Below are 15,758 nucleotides of genomic sequence, written 5' to 3' on the forward strand. Positions count from 1 at the left end.
ATGATCCAAGGAGAATGGAAGGTGTAGCACCCAGCAGTCATTGCTGCTCGTAAGCCTGCACCTAGGCAAGCCAGTCCAAAGTGCAAGTCTACGAGATGACCCACTCGTGATCGGCGGATGTCAGTCCAGGGGTAGATAAAAGGGTTTCTTGGACCTTCCCTTGGGGAAGATTAAAAGGGTATCCCTAGCTTGGCTCGTGGCTGAGTTGTGGCACGGCGACTCGCTGGGGTGGTCACGGCCAAGTGGCTAGGGCACATATTTGTTCATTCTTAAAGGGAATAAAATCACTGATTTTGAGTCGGAGCGCCTCCTTTTATTTCCAGCATCGTTCCATTTGAGAGACGCTCGTATTGTCGCTAATATCTCGTTCAAAGACAAGTGGGATACGACAAAGGTGCTAAAAGAACCCAGGGCTTCCCACTGCTACCCGAGGCCTTGGTTGGGCCCTGGGGTCCTGCAGGGCCCCCATCAATGGCCTCATGATTTTTAAAGGTAGTTTTATCCACAAGAGATAAATTGCATGAAAAAAAGGGATCCTAGAAAAGGGCAACCTGCACCACATGCAATGAATAAGCTTGAATGCCACCACTTAAAGGATCATACTATGTATCTCATTAATTTGTGAAATAAAATATGCTGAGTGAATTCCTCAGTTACCACTCACTAATCCTATTTTTTTTCTTCTGTTAGAGCTCATTCACTTCCACATAACAAACATTTCTATATACTTAACAAAAATTTCTCCCATTCCTGAGGAGATGAGACCTGCTTGGACCTTCGAAGAGTTTACACAGATGACACAACACTGCAAAAGCCTCTCCACTGTGAATCTTTTGCCTCCATTCCTTCAGGAACTTTTAGAGCCTTTTTTATTGTCACACAAAATGCAGCATGCGCAGCTAAATCGGCAACTAATTATAAAAATTTAATGCAAAGATAATACAGTAAAAAACCTCTTTACATCGTAATAGTGGGGACCAAAATTTGGGCAATTTGATGTATGGAGGTTCACCATAGAGAGGTTTTAGTGATACGCACCATTTTTTCATATCCTTTGGAAAAGAAAGGCATTACCGTCTTTTAAACCATTATATTTTTGTGTTTAAACACACATGCATGCATCGGTGAAAATATATTTAATATTTAATTATTACAGAAATCGAGCGCTATCGCAAGATTTTTACCATGATTCGAGAGAAAATGATGTGATCTCTCTCAATTCAACAGTCACTTAAAATGATTGGGATAGTTGGATACCTTTTTCCTTATTTACTGTTTGGTATGCTCTCATATGGAACAAAATGGCCACAACTAATGATTAACGTGAAAATTACAGCTTAATAAGGTATACAAGAAAAAAAGAGTGAAAAATTTATTGCTGAAAACGTCATTCCATGTACGTAATCACGGCTGCATTAATGGTCTCTTGTTGTCTCGGTACAATTTGCGGAGGTAGTTAGGCCATCTCGGGGTATCTCCTTGATATGATAAGTGGAGGTTTTACAATATAAAGAGGTTCACTACAAAGAGGTTTGCCAATAAATATACATGTAAATCAGAGGGGACCGTTGAGGTGGTATGATGTATGGAGGTTTATGATGTAAAGAGGTTCACTACATAGAGGTTTTACTGTATGTGATTTCCAAAATTCAATTGGACTAGCATTCATGGAGGCATCTCACACTTGATCTTCACTCTAATATCCAGATGTTTACACAACATCAGGTAAGGGACTGGTTGAGAGCAGAGATACTTCACAGCCTATGATAAATATAAGAATTTATTAGCATAAATAGGCCATTGAATCAACAAATTACAGCAATTCATCAAAACTTTCGAGCAACCTGAAATATTTTGCTTGCTAACATTGGCTTTGCAGAAAAAATCAAATCCAAAGAGAGATCACTGAAATGAGATTGGCTCACGCGCAATAACTATTTTGAGTTCTTATGATCAGCACAGATATTGTTTTTTTTTCTTTACACACTAGCCAACATTTATTTCAAAGCTACTTGCAGCTTTAGAAAAAAACAATCCTTTTTCAAGCATGGGATAACTGTTGTTATAGAGATAGTTATAAACATCTTCATTAAAATTTCCATTAACTAGCAATAGGACATTTTAGTAGGATTTCAGGATTGGTACAATGTGTACCGAGGATATCTTACCACTAAAATAATTTGGTCATGATAAATTTTACACAAGATGGAAAAAACAAGACTTCTTAAATAAATAACACTAATGACAGCATTCCCATTCTCTTTTGTGATGCATAATAGCCTAGGTAGTTTTAGAAAGTTAATGGATGCATATCGGAGAGGTTATTGAAAGGATTTAAGTGGCAACTAGAGCTCATATGACCCTAAGTTGAAAGAGGACATAACTTTAAGAAAGGGGACAGTTAACATAACAAATAGCTAACTCAAGGAATTGCGCACATTTCATAGACGAGACAGCAGTGGCAGATCCAACTTTACAAGTTAACAATTAATTTAAACGAGTGCCGGGTCATGCTGGCATCAAGACATTCCCAGCAACATAATACAGTAAGATATGGTTTGTTAGTATCAAATTTATTAAACACAATTGACCTACCTACATGGTTTACCTCGGTAAACCATCATTAGGTCAACACATTCCAACTAAGCATGCAGTAATACCAGGCATCCAGATTCATCTACACAGACACACACAACAGATGCATAAATAAAACAGGTTAGGGCACCAAGAGGGTCATTTCAAATAATAGTTGGATGAAAGTCTGTTCCTTGGAAAGTAAACATGCATTCCTCAGCACAGGCATGACAGAGATTTCCCAAAATGTTTGCAGTGCAGTCATACTATGAGTTTTTTTTAATGCCATTCCGCTGCAATCCATATAAGATATGGTATGACCATGACATGTTTTGAAAAAAAATAGCATTAAAATGAAAGGAGAGCAGAAATGTGAACGCAAGAGCTAGTATGAGGTTGGAACAAATTCAGTTTTACATGTCAAATCAAAATCAACCCACACACAAATAAATCACTGGATTTCCCAAAATGAAACAACCTTCCCCTGAACATCCAAAAACTCTTTCCATTTTTTTTTTTAAGGCAGCCAATGAGTGGAAAAACTCATTAGCAGATGGTTCAGGATTTGATCACAATGAGCTTATATCACTTCCTTCCAATGTACAGAGTGAAAATCGCACCACACTCTCTGCCGCACATGAATTTGACAGGCCTGCTGAACGTCCCAGGGCAAACACAAGAAGTTAATACGTGCACCTCTCTTCCACTCCACACGCTGCACCCGGTCTCTTCTCAGCAAGGTTAATTGCGATAAAATAACGCCGAAGGAGGGTTAACATGGAAACTCTTCTGCATCTCAAAATCTCCTTCAGCTCCACTTGTTCCGGTGGCATCAAAGCAGGAATATTCTCAGGCAACACATCTCAGTGGTGGTGCCGCGACGAGGACTGCTGCCGAGGAGACTGGTAGATCTTTTTGCTTATCTGCTCCTCGGCCACCAACTGCTCTCTGAACGCCACAACCTTTTCTCGAAGGTTACTCAGGGTCTCAAGATTCTGCACTATTACTAGCTCCAGCTGTTGTGAATATGCTGCGGAGGGAGATGAAAAAGATGGTTAGATATAACATTCAACCATGGGGTAGATTACGGAGACTTAACAGAATAAATTACAGTAGAATATGAACAATCGATGTTCGAGTAACGGGTCATAAACTCCAGACACTTCCTCCCCTTCTCCTCCTTTTTTTCCCTTATATGTAAATCATGAGAATGAAATAAATACCATACTTAAATACACATTTAAAAACAGGACAGTCATTCTGAGATCTAAATGTTCCAAAAATGTTTAAAGCCATAAGTCCACAGCAGATATTATTATAATACATGCATCAATGAGAAGCATTACAAGTAAATAAACAGAAAATATTTACTGATAAATAAAATCGCATCGAACAGGAATGGGTTGGTTCCACTTTTTTTCATTTCTGGTTTGGTTCTTGCATTCTGCCTTCGTTTAAGCTCTAAATTTTGTAATCAAATAGCTCAATTTTCAAAAGTAAAATGAGTTTTTGTCTAATTAGTATGCATAACTAGGATAATATCAATTATATGGTTAGGTGTACACTTCCTTTAACTGAAATCCTCATTAGACAATCAAAGCCTTTCAGAGCCGATTTTCTGTTTGTTTTGACCTATCTCTAAGCATTTACGAGATATCGCCCACCATAGTGCAATCCACCCCCCAGGGTGCTACCCCGCACCGCGGCTCCACTGAGGTATGGCCCGCACCACTTACTAGAGACTTCCCCTCCACCTCCTCCCCTCCCTCGGCAAAGACTTAGCTCCTGCTGGTAAGATTTACATGCTAGTGGTACAGAATTGAACCGGTTGTTCCTCGTGTCATGATTAATGTTTTTAAAGCCTACCTGTCTTTAATGTTTTTAAAGCTGTAGTCTTACCTGTAATACCCATAATGATTTGGTGCGAAATGGCAGGAATCTTTCATATTTTGCAAGTGCAAAAGGTGCCATCATGTAGAATATTGGCATAGTTGAATTTAAGGTGTAATAAAATTTATTGCATTCAACTTTTATACCTGCACTTGTATAGCGAAAAAGTTTTTTTTTCTTCCAGCCAACAGCTGTGCAAAGGTAACTCAGTTACCCCACCAATAAAAATTGAAGTTTTCAAAAACAATTTAAAAGTAAAAACAAATTATTCATCGCCTAACTAACGACTAGGTGGTTGAGCTCAAATGGACAAATTTTTTGAAAAATTATACAACATTGATATAATTTCACGCACAGTCACTGAAGGGTTAAACAGTATTAGCTGTGTATTTTTTTGGTAAAACACAATTTAAAAATTCATTATTAAAATCATTTTCTGTCTATGCCCACTGTTAAATGCATGCACCATCCAATGATAAGATCGTGCAACCAATATTATTACAATGTTGACTCACCATCTTGGTCGTAATCCACAATATTGGTCATAGCTAGTAGCTCGGCATACTGATGAAGCCACGTTTCCCCCATCTCTGTGACAGCCTTGTGAGCGTCAAGGAGTTCCTCTTCTTGAAGCTGAAGTTGGGACACAGCCTCATGGAATGTGTAGAGGTCACCCGAAAGCTCTCCTTCCTAAGAAGATAGATTGCAAAAAAAAAAGCGTTCTTACAAATATTGCCATCCCCAGGGTGTCCTTAACTTATTCAATGGAAAGGCATCGTCAGTCTGAATCACACCATCCTTGGCCATACACAAATCCAATGATGCAAGCAAAAAAAACAGAACTTTTACAATGAAAGCTAGAATGCTCCAAAACATCTGGGACTTCATTCAGAACGTTTGTTTGTATTTGTAGCCATGTTACTGAGGAAAACTTATTTTTTTGCAGGTTAGAGTAGAAAGATCACATAGAAATTACATAAGAGCATGCGCTAAGTCCAGAAAATCTTTACTTTATTTCTTAGATACAAACAAATATAATATGATTGTATGAAAAAGAAAATTTGATTATTTCACAACTAATAGATCTTGCTAGGAGAAGGAATCAACACTAGGGGATAACTGATGATGAGAACAAGCATACTATGTACTTGCAAGTACCACTTCAATGTGGATATTAGTATCCAAGTTCTCTGGCTAGGGAATCGCGTGAACCTAGATGTGAGTCAACTCTTCCCAAGAATTTTTATACTGTCTTCTTTTGACAAAGTTTTCCCCTCAAATTCATGGCAGAACTTTGTGATGCAAAAAGCGAATAAGATTAAATGCGTGAATCATAATGAAAACTACTATAAATAGAAATATAGTGTCTATGTTCGTGAATACAACACATACAAGCAAGGTTTAAGGTAAGTAAATTATTTACAGGCATGAGTGTTAAAAAGAAGTGCATATCATCCCTTCATTTCACTTCATATTTTCATTACAGCCAACTTCTTCCCAGAATACAATTTTACAATGGAAGAAGAATATCCTTCAGGATTTTAAACCATAATTGCCACTCTTAACGTAATATAAGGCATTTAGAGAACAAGTCAAATCAGTCAATTGTTATCACACAACCTGATTTATCTCTTGAAGAATTATATCAAATTTATCATGGCAGTATGAGATGAATTCAGAAATAGAACTAGTACAAAAGTTACTGTGCTTCATAGGTATTTCGCTGGCAAATGTCCCAAAACGTATCCACCGACTTCCATTTCGTTCCTCATACTGTAATACGCCATGTTCCCTCACCTAAATTAGAATTGTATTCCACAATTAATTTATTTTGTTTATGTAATATTGTAAGTAATAAATTTTATGGAAAAAGAATAATTTTCAAAACAAACAACATAAAGTTATTATGTAATTAATTTGTGACTTTTCGACTACTTTCAATGCCTTTTTGCAATAAGTTATTCATAGTGCCCCATCTGATATATCTTATTGTCCTGTTAAATATAGAGAAGAGTGACAATAGGCATTCCCGCAAAGAGCATATAACTGCTCGGTGTGAAGTTGTTGTGAGAAAATTTGACTGACAGTGGTGCTCCCTTGTGGTTCTAGGTTTATTTTTATATTAATCGATGGCTTTCTTCCTTCAATCCTTCCTCCTGTTTTTTCTTAATTGAAAAGTGCTTACAATAATGGAAACCATCACACAGGTTATATTTAATTACCATTTACTCATCTAGCATGCAAGTCTTGCTGCACATTTGTGACTGATAGTGTAGAGAGTGATTCATTGCTTTGTCCGTGGTTGATGGTTTATTTTCCTTCATTTCAATATTTTCTAAAGCATCAAAAGATACTTGGATTATAAAGACTTAAAATTCAAATTTATACATACAATGCAAAAGTGAAATTAAGAAATGTGTATAGTCTATGGCTCGCGGTAAAACCTTCAGCTCGGAAGCTGCTGTTATTTATTCGTATTATTTGCCAAATGTCTAGAAAATCAAATAAAAAAAACTAAATGATTCTTGATCATTCAAGAAGCTTATATATAGCATTAAATTATTTTCAAAAGTGAATTACCCAAATTTCTACAGTAAGAAATTTATGAAAGTGACACCTCTCAGACGAATTAAGACTAGTAACCAATAGAAATCAGGTAAACTCTCATGAAATTCACCTTACAAGGCAATTGCAGGAATAGGCAAATATTTTGACTAAAAATTTATAATTTAGGGTTCCCAGCCAAATAAATTGATTTTTTAAAGGATGATTTTAATTTTTTGGGATTACACCTGAGCACTGACTAAAATTTGACTGCAATGGGATAAGGAGGTAACTTTTGAGGCATGTGGAAGGGCTGATGGTATCTTGATCATACAAAGGTGGCAACCTTACAACAAATGAAGGTTGATCAATCTTAATATTCCATCATTAACCTGGAGGAGTTATTAAATTGATGCAGGCATGGAACTAGCATCCTTAAGATTTGCCATAGCCATTCTGTTGCCAAGCAATTGCCATTCATTATTCCAAATTGTTATACACAGGCAGAAGGCATTTATTTTTTTCTGGTCCTCTTTAAGTTTTTGAATTAAAAGTTTACATTATTTGTAGTTACGATGAATAATATGTATTTTTAAAACTGGGGCCATTGCAACACATTAATTAACAACAAAACATGCCAGAAACAAGTACATAATAGTAAAAATTAGACCATGCGTTTTGCATCATGACACTCACATTTAAATTAATTTCATTGACATGTCCAAGGGTACATGAAATAACTGATAGAATTTAATTTAAATTTTTACCTCAAAAAATAACTTACTGCTCATTTTTATTTCAAAAGAATAAATTACCGCTTGCTAAAACTTCTAACGAAAATGGACATGGAGTGATAGTTTAAAAACTTTAGTAACAACTAGAGTTCACAACGGTATTTTTGATAATGAAAGCCATTGCTATGTCAAGCTCACCTTGTACTTCATTCTTACCAGTGTTGGGGAAGGGAATATGATACATAGGAATCATTTAAATTAGAATGAATAGAATAGGAAAGAGTCAAAATTTCAAGTTATCCCATCACTTAAAAAAGAAATAAATCAATAACAGTCACAACTTGACTTACATTGAGTGATCGCAGCTGAGCCAAATCGCTTTCTTCCGTCACAGAATGGTGGTGATGGTCCATGTCGTTGTACGCACCCCCACTGCCCCGACTGCCCCCGTGAACTCCGTCTACGTGCCTTCCCCCCTCCACCTCCACCCCACCCCCAGTGCTATACGTGGGCGATGCCCTCCCCCCCCCCTCCAGACCCCTTCTCCGCCGGGTCTGTCACTGCCAGCTCCTTGACTCGATCTGCATACCTCAACGTGTTCAGCGAGTGCTCACACGAACTCATTCCTGGACTGATCATGGCAATCTACACAAGAGGAGATAGTGACATTAATAAGATACATAATTTGCTAGCATTAGAGTAACCTGGTCATATCTTTATTAACTCAATCACCCATTCAAGATGAGAAATAAGGAATTAATGAGAAAAATGGCTGCTCTACTCGTATTTTAGAAAGGAGAGCAGATAAATTCATAACTGATTCAATGCGAAAACTTTTAGTGGTATACGCATAACACATTTGAAAACACATAAATACATAAGCAAGTAAAAGCTATAGAGTAAGGAAAAGAAATTAATACAGGAAAAAAAGATGTACGAACATAGATGAGAAGCCATTCACTATTTTAAAAATCATAGTTTTTGAAAAGACACTACATTTACAGCCTTCCATCAGCCTGTTTCAAAAGTCCACGTTAAAAAGGCTTGAACAGCCAAAAAATATATTCAGCATTACCAAGGGTTCTGACCCAATATAGGTAGTCCTCAGCTCTTGTACACAATGTGTTGCTGAAGGCAGGTATGAGCAGAGCTAACCCTGACAAAAATATGCTAAAAATCACTTATTCTTTATTATTATGTATTAACACTTGTATTCCATATTATCTTCTTATCCTTACGGTTTAATACACTAAAACTAATTATAAAAAATAGGTAGAAAAAATGTGAAGGCTTGAAAAAGAAAACATGAAGAAATAAACAGAAAAAGAACAGTATTTTATAAGTTCATGCAGTCAATAACTTAACACATAAAAACAAAATATGCACTCTGAATAATCTGAATAATAATACACGTCCACAAATTATGACATCAAAGAAGTAATTTACATATTTGATACAGTGGCAGGTGGTATTCTGAAAATGTGGGGGCGTACCGACCTTCACACCAAGTGAGATTTAGCAACCCTTGCCATTTCAAACCACAAGATGAATTAAAGCATAAAAAACCCTTTCCTTACATTAGGGTAGTACCTATAATATAAATTTTACTCAATCGATTTGCTTCTTTTAACACTTAACATTATTTAATTACATAATTTTCTTAGCATGTTTAAAACTTCAAAAAGCTAAGCAAAGTATGAAGTAGCGTCAACAATTTCCATACAATACACGTGATTTTCATAAGGCTCCACCAAGGTATCATCTCTCACACAGCTTTTGGAATTGAAATTTGTTACCATGAAAATTTGCATATTTAGGGCACCTTAACCTATTACCAGCCAAGTAGAGAAATACTCGAAAACATTATTTTTTCTTTTCATTTTACCCAATAACATGCTAAATAAGATATATTGAAAATATTGCCCTCCAAAAAAATTTGCTTATGGTAAAAAATAAATGTTGCATTTTTGCAACTTTGGCCAAATTAGGTACATATCTATGAGTAATTATGCAACCCGCATTACCCTATATTGCCATACAGTAGTAATGTTGTACCGTATGTACTGTAGTAAAGTACCGTAATAATGTGCTGTTTTTACTATCAAATGTAATTCTATGCCTTTTTATGCCACGTATTTGACAAATATCGTCATATTAGATAATTACATTTTTTAGATATTATCGGCCGTATTCATAGTTTCCTTAGTAGGCTACTAATGCCTAAGTAGCGTTCTAAGTAGTAGCATACTAGCAAAATGGTATTCATAGATCGTCAGTAAGGGCTACTAAGCTTAGTATGCTACTATCTTAGTAGCCGGTTCTTAGTTGCCCTCCGGCCTTGTCTAAGTGAGCTACCAAACATGGCGGACCGTTGTGGATGATCGAACTCCGGATTTATTTGTATACTGTTATAGAGTTTTTACGCATTCGTGCCAAAATGGAATACGAGAATCCATTCTTCAATTAAGGCAGGCAACGTATGTAGTGTAGTTGTTGACAGGAATCGAAAGTTTTTTGTAGCTGCGAGGAAGCTACGACTTGCAGTGAATTTGTGCCTTTAGTGTAAGTGAACACAATTTGTACATTCAATGCACCCCTAAGTGAATTGATTGCATATAGACGATGAAGTAAAGAGTGAAGCGACAAGTGAAGTGATTATTGAGTGTATGAGCTTCGACAAAATAATTTACTTCTTCCATACTGGTTTAATCATTTCGATCAAAGGTATCTACTAGCTTTTGCGAAGAAGGTATGTTTCATATTTGAAGCAGTTGTTCTTTAGGGATACAGCAAACGCTTATAAATTTTCATTCTTTTGTACCCTTATAATTTGTGTTTGATTTTATTACTTCTTCTAGTCACTTCATCGTGAGCTTTCACCAGTGTTAACATTTCGCGTATTTCGTTGCGCTGTTGTTTTTGTTTTGGTTACGGTACGAGTGAGATTGGAAGTTTGTTGATGTTACAATTTCTGGTTTAGAAATTTGTTTCAGCCTATTTATATCATTGTCTAGGTCATGGTAATGTGAAATAACATCAACTGATTCTAAAACATTAGTGACGAGTGGGAAGTGAGATGTGAAGAATTCTTTCGAACGTCAACGAGTGGAAATTCTTTTGGTGTGTGCAGAGTGATTGGAAAACTGATTATCATTGTTTACTAGAGTTACGTTATAGTGTTTTAAATTAAGTGTGGGTCAAGCTTTTCATTGAAGCAGTTGATTCGGAATGTACGGATAATAAGTGTCATAAAGACAGCTCGTGAAATGTGAAGAGAAATGCTGTGTGCGTTGTAGTGCTATTTGTGATATGATCAGCAATAAATAAGTAAAACAAGTTACGTTAATGCTTTGTTTTTTTAAATTAACCACCTCTAGTAAACTATATGCCGTATATTTCCGCACGCTGTCAATATTTGAAATATTTAAATGTAGCGAAGCAGATTGTTGTTTCCTTGACTAACATTTTATGCGTTGCAAACATATGTTACTAATTGCTCGCACGTAGGTGTTTGTAACGTAATAAATGTGTATCATTCACACATTAATCTTAACGTTATTTTCTTAACGATTCATTTCTGCATTGCAAAATTTTTTGTTTCTACTCCGACATTGAGGTGTATCTCTGCTTTCCGAATACAAATGTGTATAATACTGACGTTGCTAGTTATGTTTTTCCATACTAATCACACATACACTAATGGAAACAAATATAGGAAGTGCAAACAATATGCAATGTATATGATCAATGAATACACGGCCGTTTGTACAACAATAACTGCATCTCAAACATACAAATGCTTCGGTATTACTCATAAATCTACCCTTTCCCAATGGTAGTATTGCATAATGTTTGTGTACAGCAATCAAAAAATATGTCTGCGATGCGATATCACATCGAATTATCCATTATGAGGTAGAAATTTCAATGCATTTTGCTGAATCAATTTCTTTTGTTTGATAGTTTTACGAATTTTCCGCGCCGCGGAGGAGTCAGATGCAGTGTTGTCAAGCGTAGCCTAGCGGGTTGAACCCAAATCGCTACTGAGTATCGGCTGCCGAGCTGGCCAGTTAGTACTAAGTTAGTAGCTCACTTAATAGAATCCATGAATACCATATTTTAGTAGGCGACTAAAAGGTCTTACAAGCCGACTAAGTTAGTCGCCCTACTAGCGTGTTTTAGCGGAAATCTATGAATTCGGCCGTATGTGTCTAGTGTTACATATTTAACCTAAATTCATGAAAAAATAGACAAGCATTACGGTTTGAAGGAAATGAGGCAAAGGAATATTTTATGAGAAGAGTATGTATTTCACAGTTTTTAATTGACATTTTTGTAACTACTGATTGAATTACAACAAATAATGACTATTTAAGAAAAACATGAAAGCATTTTGGGTGCACTGGAACACAAAATTTTGTACGTTCATATAGTTTGGCTTTTACACTGCCGGCACCCTCTCCTGGAATTCATCTTTCATTACTTTATGAATCAGCGATAAATTACATGGCCCACCTTTTAGTACCTTTGGACATGACTTGCATCGGAGCACATAATCTACTGATTCATTCACTTCACTTTTTATTTAAGAGTAACTATGTTACCACCCGACCGAATGGGCGAATTGTAACTGTACTTTAATAATAATAATAATAAATAATATGCGTCCCTGCTAGATACGATTTGAAGTCTATCAGTGACATTTGACTTCTGTTGATGACCTGTATAATTTCCAGGCATTAGTGCTAATGCTGTCCAGTAAGTAGATTAACAAGGGCCACCACCGTTTTTCCCCTGAATTCTTGAGCAGTTATTGGCATTTGCATTATTGTGTAGGTCCACACCTCCCATGCATTTAGTACACTCCTCAATAACTCGAGGCTGGGGAAGATTGTATTCTTTTTTCTCTTTTTGGCTAAAACGTTTTGCAGTGCCTAATGGAAGTGCAGAACTTGTATTGCTGTCTACAGTGACAACCAAATTATCATTCCATCGAACAATACTAAGAACTAAAGCTTCATCAGATGCTTGATCCCATGTTCCTCTCAGCTTTATGCCGATATTTTTACTATCTTCAATCGGGCACTTCTCCGTTCAATTTTCACAGATGATTCCCCTGGCAAAAATATCCTTTTTCTTTCAAAACAATAAATATTCTGCACGATGAAAATAAGTTATCGAAACACACATGATGATTAGAGGGTTCAGAGATAACATTGAGCTATTCCAGAATAACACTTGCCCCCAAGCCTAACTTTCAATCACATATCCACTCCATTAATTTTTGATTTTTCCGCACATTCCCAGTCTAAAGAATTAGGAGAAAACGTTAATGCAAAATTTAAGTCCTTTCTCCACTTAGGAGACAACTCTCCTTTTTGGAAATGAGTTTAATGAAAAGCACTAATACCTTTTCTTGGGCGTATCGAAGGAGGAAAGCCATAATTCACTTCACCTGATGTCTCGTCCTGTATTTCAAAGGTTCCGTCAACATCAACATCTACATTTACGTCTAAAACCTCATTTTCAAAATATACATGAATGTTCAAAGTTTTGTGTTCCATTGCACTCAAAATGCTTTCATGTTTTTTTCTTAAATAGTCATTATTTGTTGTAATTCAATACGTAGTGATGAATAGTAAACTAAAAACTGTGAAATACATTTTCTTCTGAGAAAATATTTGCTTTGACTCATTTCTTCCAAACCGTTATGCATGTCTATCTTATAATGAATTTAGGTTAAATGATACCACATCACACGGGACACATAATATCAAAGAATTTAATTGATACATAAAACAATTTCTGTCAAACATGCGGCATAAAAAAGCGTAGGATTACATCTGAGAGTAAAAACGGCACATTCTAGCGAGACGGCAATGATGTCGGTTGCATTACTGCCTTTAGAATACAGGATTCGGCCAAAGTTGCGAAAATGCAACATTATGTTCCCAATCCGATTTTCACTTAACATTGACTTCCAGACGAAATATAAGCTGTTACATCAATTAAATGAAATTTTGATACATACACATGGACGAATAAAACACTAAAAAAAGGGTATAGTTACTCTTGTGAAAACTTATTTACCTTACATCTCAGGTGACTTGATAATTTACACATTTTGAGTATTTTTTAAAATATCAAAATACTTAAAAACAAAACATTATTATCTCACTGAAAATAAGTTTAAACTGACATTTATAAAAAAAAAGAGAATTCTATACCAGAACAATTAATTTGAAACATTTTTTTTTTTCTTAAAATGTTGCGTTTTCGCAACTTTGGCCATAAATGGGTAAAATATGTCATACACACAGTTTCCAGTAATGATGATTAACATCAATGCACTCATAGAGAGAAATCCCCCAACACACAAAAGAAATGTAAAGGAATGCATTCCCTTACCATACAAGTCTTGGACTTTTCACCGATGAAGGAATCTCGAAGAACTTGCGTCAGCTTGGAAGCACGAAACGGGAGGTGAGCCCCTCTGCGTCCAAGGGCACGAATACATTCTTTCAACGCTAACAATGATTTGTTGATTTCAGCACCCTCCATTCCTGAAAATTAGATCGATTTAACTGGATTACATCATATTAAATTCCTCTTAAATGAATACACAAAGAAGAATTAGGTTTTATTTAGAGCTTTCCCAATCCATAGCTTCTTTCCCTATCAATAGTCCACTCCAATAAGTACAAAAATCACCCATACACAGCAATATTAGGAAGAGAAAGAAGACACAGCTATAAAAAAATTTCCTTCCCACTTTGGTACAATTATAAAGCTTTAATATTTGGAAAATTTAAATATTTGGCAGTACCAATGGTTAGGGAAATTACATTAAATTTCTAATTCCAGCAAACTATGTTTTTATTTCTTATGTGTCCTCCAATTTATACAATTAATTGCAAGAGAACACAATTTTTTATAAGTTTCTTTTTTGCCACAGACCCATCAACAAATAATTACGTCAAAAAATAAGAAAAATGCACTAGTTATAGTACCAATGGTAATGTAAAATTTCTCGCGCAGTTACCTTTCAGTTGGAAATATTGAATTTCACTTACATAGAAGAACGATTTATAGCCTTAGACAAAGATCAACAGCTTCATTTTCCTCATCAAGACAAAATACTTGATTTTTCCGAAAATGATTTTCAAAAATAACATGATTTACGTACTTGTTTGTCTATTGGACGATGATGTGTCAGCACCCCTTTCATTACCAGCCAAGTCAATGAGAGAGAACTTGCCATGAAGCCTTCGGTGATGACCTGGTAACCTAATTATTATCTGGAACACGGCGTGGGAACGTGATGAATTTGAATTGGCTGATGTTTGCCCAGAGGTCCTGGAAAAGGAAAATGTCATTTGAAGGGATGTAATGAATCATATACATGCTCCATTTAAATATTCAAACACAGCAATACAATTTTCATTATTTTCATTTGAACATTCAGCAAGATTTTCTCACTCCACCAGCAAAAATATATGGCTCATAAGGACGTGCGAGTTGTACTTTTTGCCTCGAGACGAGTTAAAAACTACTCGCGAGTATCGAGTTGAGTCGAGTATGATAATTTCGGGACCAGGTAATACAATTACGTATGCTCCATCATATTTTTCAATCCCCCTGCAAATATTTTGAATGCTTTGCTCGATGTAAAAAGGAAAGGATAATGAGGAATGTTGATGGTAATCGAGTCGCAATTAGGAGATGAATGAAAATTAATGTCTCTTAAACAGTTCCATAAGCAAAATTGAAATTAATCAACCTCTAGTTATCAATGTATATATCAATTTATGTATCCAAACTGCCCAGAAGAACCCTCAACAAAGATATTTGTAAATGCGATAGTGGTTGGCGTAACATGGTTGTACAACTTTCATTAATTTTGTACACGAAAATGTATCATTTAATAATTGATCCTTTCAAATTCTCATGCAACATACTCAGGCAGCAGGTTTTGACGTCTCCATGTTATAGTATTACTGCCTGCAGAAAAACATC

At 35.9% G+C, this 15,758-nt stretch overlaps 1 protein-coding gene across 1 annotated transcript in view; it reads right to left on the reverse strand.

Annotated features, from left to right (window-relative positions):
• Positions 1 to 1,762: 1,762 nt before the first annotated feature.
• LOC124158234 (kinesin-like protein KIF2A) overlaps positions 1,763 to 15,758 on the reverse strand; it is a 108,584-nt gene continuing 94,588 nt past the window's right edge. The window contains exons 12-17 of the mRNA XM_046533423.1: positions 14,929 to 15,098; positions 14,151 to 14,305; positions 8,268 to 8,387; positions 8,093 to 8,236; positions 4,980 to 5,154; positions 1,763 to 3,604 (exon numbers count right to left, since the gene is read on the reverse strand). Coding sequence (XP_046389379.1) covers positions 3,438 to 3,604; positions 4,980 to 5,154; positions 8,093 to 8,236; positions 8,268 to 8,387; positions 14,151 to 14,305; positions 14,929 to 15,098 — 931 coding nt within the window. The 3' untranslated portion in view covers positions 1,763 to 3,437. The remainder of the gene's footprint in view (positions 3,605 to 4,979; positions 5,155 to 8,092; positions 8,237 to 8,267; positions 8,388 to 14,150; positions 14,306 to 14,928; positions 15,099 to 15,758) is intronic.

This window comes from Ischnura elegans, chromosome 4 (genome assembly GCF_921293095.1).
Source record: "Ischnura elegans chromosome 4, ioIscEleg1.1, whole genome shotgun sequence".
Taxonomy (NCBI): Eukaryota; Metazoa; Arthropoda; class Insecta; order Odonata; family Coenagrionidae; genus Ischnura; species Ischnura elegans.